Below are 4,943 nucleotides of genomic sequence, written 5' to 3'. Positions count from 1 at the left end.
ACTGCCGCCAGGATGGGCCGGAAGGTGACGGTGGCCACCTGCGCGCTCAACCAATGGGCCCTGGACTTCGAAGGCAATTTGCAAAGGATTTTAAAAAGTGAGTCTGGGTGGGGTTTCTCGTGACTCTCGCCAGCTCTGCCCTATTCGCAGCCTGGGAAAGATAATGACCTCGCCTGTGACAAGCGCCCAGGTCTTGCGGGTGTGCGAGGGGCAAGGACTGTTCACGGTGGCGGGGTACACAGTGTAGAAAGTGAAGAGTTGAGAAAAATCTGGCGTGGAGTTGGAAGTGAGAGATCTGAAGACATACGTGTCTCTAGATATCTCTAGGGGCCCCTGTGAGGAGGCGGGGCAAGGAAGTGTTCTTGCTGTTGCTTGCAAGTGAGTATGTTGGACGGGGGTGAAGATGTTGTGGCTGTTTTGCAGAGACCAGAGATTGGATAGTGGAGGAAAGAGTGAGCTGGCAGAGAGAAGAGTGTAATTGTTGAGTGTTGCTATGTTATTGGCATTCATGTTGGTTCTCCCTTGGTGGTGAAAGATCAGACTGTTCACACTTACTCCAAAACGGGCTGCCCTGGGAAGCCTGTGAAAGTGTCACCCCAGGCTGTCTTGTGCTGGACTACTGACTGTAGAAGGGCTTGCCTGAGCAGCAGAATAGTGCTTTAACTGATAGCATCTTATTAGCTGTGTGCCTTATTAGCCATCTTTCTTTTTTCTTTTTTTTTTTCTTTTTTGGTCCATCATCCTTTTCAAAAATTCAGGAAAAATGATATGTGTGTGTGTATATGTATGTATTATTTTTCCTGAATTATATATATGTCAATTTGCTTTAATCTTGTCAGAGTGAATCTTACTGGAATGAAGAGAGGCTGTCTTGGGTGGCCAGAGCTGTGTCCACCCAGCTGGCCTCTCTTCCCCTGCTGCTACCTAAATCTGTTGCGGGTTCCTGGTGCTGACCCTGCCCCATGGGCCATAAACCTTCAGGTTGAGTCTCTTCCCTATGACTGTTCTTGGCATCTACTTGCTAATAAAGCCTACCAGGATGTGACCTCCTCCTTCTTGAGAGTAAGGGTCAGCCAGGTGGTCCTCCCTGCTTCTCATTTCCTGCAAGATGTGTGTCCAACTCTCCTGCTTGGTTCTTATCTGGAGCTGATGGGCCAAGGACATCACAGCATTTTTTTTTCTTATCATAGTACTGTAGCAGGATGTTTAATCTGCATTTGAACACACAAAGCTGCTGAGATTGTCCCTCCCTTTTTTCTCTTTCTGTACATACAGGTATTGAAATTGCCAAAAGCAGAGGAGCAAAATACAGGATTGGACCGGAGCTGGAAATATGGTGAGAGTAAACACACAAACACAGATAGTGGTGTCTGCGTCAGCTTTCCCCAGTTGAAAGGGCAGAAAATAGAGGGACAGTCCTGACAGTGGCGGAAATGCCAAGGCCATTTAGGAAGCCACCAGGAACACGAGTGTGCACCTGGTTAATGCCATTGAGCACTGGAACAAGAGCAGTTCTTTGGGTAATTACAGATTCCTGTACTGAGTAAATAGGGGAACTAAAATTTTTGTTTGTGTGCCAGCAACCCCCATATTCATATGTTGAAGTCTAGTCCTCAGGTAATGGCACTAAAAGGTGATGCCTTGGGGAGGTGATTAGACCAGACTGAACGGTGTTAGTACACTTAGGAAACATCTGTAGGGAGCTTGTTTGCCCCTTGCACCAGGGGAGGCCACTTAGAAGGTGCCATCTGTGAAGCAGGGCACAGCCTTCACTAGCCACCAAATCTGCAGGTACCTTTCCAGCCTTCAGAGGGGTATGCCATAAGTTTGTGTTGTTCATAAATGAGTCACTCAAAAATGTTTTGTTGTAGCGGCCCAAATGGACTATGATGCCCTCCCAGGTTTTCATTTTAATATTTGACTATTAAAAAGGTTTCATCATATAAGTAGCTTTCCATAAGCAAACATAAGCAACCACTTGAACTCTGCTCTTGTGCAAGAATCAGGAAAACTGATTCCTTCATTCTCTTCTGGTCTCTCATCAAAAATACACTGTTGTTTCTCCCATACTGTCTGTCTCAGCAATGAGTAAAGTAACTAAGAATCTGCCTGTCTCATCACTGAAACACAATACCTAACACCCACAACCTAAAGGAGAAAAGGTTTATTTTGGCTCACAGTTTATAGAGGTTACAGTCCAGTCAGTAGGCTCCAAGGCAGGGTGGATAGCAGAGGAGAATTGCTCCTGGTACAGCAGGCAGGAAACAGAGATCAAGGGTAGAGTGAAATAGAGCTTTCCAGGCCTCACTCCCCGGTGACCCACCTCCAAACAGGCTTCACTTCCTAACCACATTTAGCTATGGACTCTTTAGGAGACTAATCCAAGGAAAACTATTGTGCCCCATGATCCAGTCACCTTCCGAAAGTCCCATCTATGAGCATATGGGGCTTTGGGAGTACCTGTAGGTATTAACCGTAACACCATCCAAGAGCATTTGCACTCTTCATTTCATTAGTTCTTTTAAGAATTTCCTCCCTGACTGCTTGGAATTGATGATTCTTGGTGACTCAAGGTCACAAAGCTGCTACTCCTGGGGTCTGAGCTTGAGCTGAGATCTGGCTCCCTCTTAGCCCTAGGAGCTGCAGCACAGCCCGGTCCTCCTGCCTGGAGGTTTTTGCTCAGATATATAGAATTCCAGTCTTCATCTCTCTCTTTGCCTCTTCCCTTCTTCCTTTTTCCTGCTCCTTACTCTGGACCAGTCCTTTTAAAAAGGGGAGAATTTTTAACTAACTGTTGGTCAGTTTGTATCAGGAAGGGTGAGCCAGTGTATGATATTTGCAACAAATGACAAAGAGGAAACTAAGACAAGAGGAGCTCAGTTAGTTCCCTGAGCTCACCATCTTCCTCTTTTTGCTGGCCAGGGTCCAGTTCCCACCCCAGAGGGGCCCGTGGAATGGAAAAAGTGCACCTGCAAAGGTGGCCTGTTTTCTCTGAGCCAGTCTTATAGCCATTGGAAGGTGGCCAGCTGCATGAGCCATGGGTGCCTATTGGCCAACATCTGTTATAGGTTGCTCCCCCAGCTGTTGCCCAGCAGAAGGAGTGAGAGGTTGCTGGTAGCTGCAGCATCAACCTGGCATAGCAACATCGTTTGTCATCACACAAAGGCCTTGGAGCTAATAGGGAATGGAAGCAGATTGGTTATTTACCCAGGAAGATCCAGGGTGGCCTCATTTTGAGAGACTTAACTTAATCGCATCTGCAAACCGTTATCTTAAAATTCACTGGTTCCTGAGATTAGGATGTGGACATGACTTTTGGAGGGCCACCATTCAGGTACAGTATCTCACTGCAAGAAACTCTGGGGTGGTTTCTGGGGAGGCATTTGTAATGATCTTTCTTATATAAATACAGTTTTTGTGTGTATGGATGCAGCTTGGTTTCTTTTGCATTTTTTTCTTGTAGATCAGTGAGACTTTGGGAACATTATAGGTTAAAAATGTCCAAGGACAAGTAACTTGTTGACCTAAAAGGAAACTCATAGTAACCAAAAGCTAAAAAGGGAATAGGAGCCTGATGTTTCTTTGGTACTGGATATTAAACTCGGGTCCTTGCTCTGGCAAGGCTGGCAGTGGAACCACTGAGCTAAATCCCCCCTGATATTTCTTAATTTCCTATAAAATGTTCCATTTGTTGGAAAGTGCTTTTGATACTGGCTGCACAACAGAAGTACCCAGAAAGGATTGAAGAAATACTGGTGCTTGGGCCCACCCCTCTCTTATTTTAATGTCATTGACCTTAGCCCCACCCCACCCCTCCCACTCACCTGCCTGCTCCCCCTCTTTTCAGTGGCTATGGATGTTGGGATCATTATTACGAGTCGGACACCCTCTTGCATTCACTTCAAGTCCTGGCAGACCTTCTGAAATCTCCGGTCACTCAGGATATCATCTGTGACGTGGGGATGTAAGTGCCAGCATGAGTACGTAGATGGGCAAGCTCAGAAAAAAGTCAAGTTCAAGGATGCAGGATATCCAGCCCTCCTACCTGATGTTGAAAAGTGGCTTTATCCCCATCCCAACTCTGTGACCGCCTAATTTCTGTCCCACAGCAGCAGCAACGGGGAGCAGCTTTTGTAGGTTGTTCCAGAAGCTTCTAAGCATACACTCTGCACAAAAGGCTGTATGGTATTCATCCTGTCATGGGCAGAGAGTTCTGCATGGTAAATCTCCAGGGTGGCTCCATGTCACTCCACATTGACCTGCTCACCCTGAAGCTCTGTGTGGCATGGGTTCCATGGGTGTGAATTTCTCTGTGCCAGGCTTTGTGTAACCAGGCCTCACATTATGCCCAGTTGACCTTGCCGTGACATTTGTTCAGTGGTGTCCTTCTAAGCGGCATCCGGGGAGGGGTTTTAATCCAGCCTGTTCATACCGAAGGTGTTTAGGACCCCTGCAGGCTGTGTTAGTTTCCTGGGGCTGCTGTGACCAAGGATCGCAAACACAAGGTACAAGAGCCTGGCACAGGTTTTGTTGTTGTTGTTGTTGTTTTTGTTTGTTTGTTTGTTTATGGTCCTGGGGTCAGAAGTGTGTGATAGGCCAGCGGCAAGTCTGCTCCCTTGGGGGCTCTAGGGCAGAGTCCACACCGCTGCCTCTGCTTGCTTCCCTGGCTCTGGCCCCTATGGCACCTTCGTCACTCTGCCCAGCTGAAGTCTTCTCGTCTCCCTCTCCAACCTTGCCTCATACAAGGACTCTTGCGTACATGTGAGGACCTCAGGCTCTGCAGTTTATGGTCATTGACTTGATTCCACCTGCAAAACTCCTTTGCCAGGCATTAAAATAGGGTGTCTTTGAGGGGGCCAGGTGGACTTGTGGCAGTCGCTTTAATAATACTATTTTCTGCTCAGACTTTCCTGTGTTGGCTTGGAATTTATTGTCCTGTTTTA

The 4,943-nt window shown here is 47.1% G+C and overlaps 1 protein-coding gene across 5 annotated transcripts in view; it reads left to right on the top strand.

Moving 5' to 3' along the window:
* Positions 1-6: 6 nt before the first annotated feature.
* Nadsyn1 (NAD synthetase 1) overlaps positions 7-4,943 on the top strand; it is a 57,076-nt gene continuing 52,139 nt past the window's right edge. For 4 of the 5 annotated variants that reach the window (XR_782471.1, XM_010635694.3, XM_033756797.1 and 1 more), the window contains exons 1-3: positions 7-97; positions 1,276-1,336; positions 3,848-3,964. Coding sequence is in view for 4 of the 5 variants with exons in the window: in XM_010635694.3 (XP_010633996.1) it covers positions 13-97; positions 1,276-1,336; positions 3,848-3,964 (263 nt within the window). In the remaining variant the exon portion in view is untranslated. The remainder of the gene's footprint in view (positions 98-1,275; positions 1,337-3,847; positions 3,965-4,943) is intronic. The other variant, XM_033756798.1, reaches the window with a different exon arrangement.

This window comes from Fukomys damarensis, unplaced genomic scaffold (genome assembly GCF_012274545.1).
Source record: "Fukomys damarensis isolate Sample0158 unplaced genomic scaffold, DMR_v1.0_HiC HiC_scaffold_27, whole genome shotgun sequence".
NCBI classification, from domain to species: Eukaryota; Metazoa; Chordata; class Mammalia; order Rodentia; family Bathyergidae; genus Fukomys; species Fukomys damarensis.
This window is presented reverse-complemented; position numbering and strand designations above follow the sequence as displayed.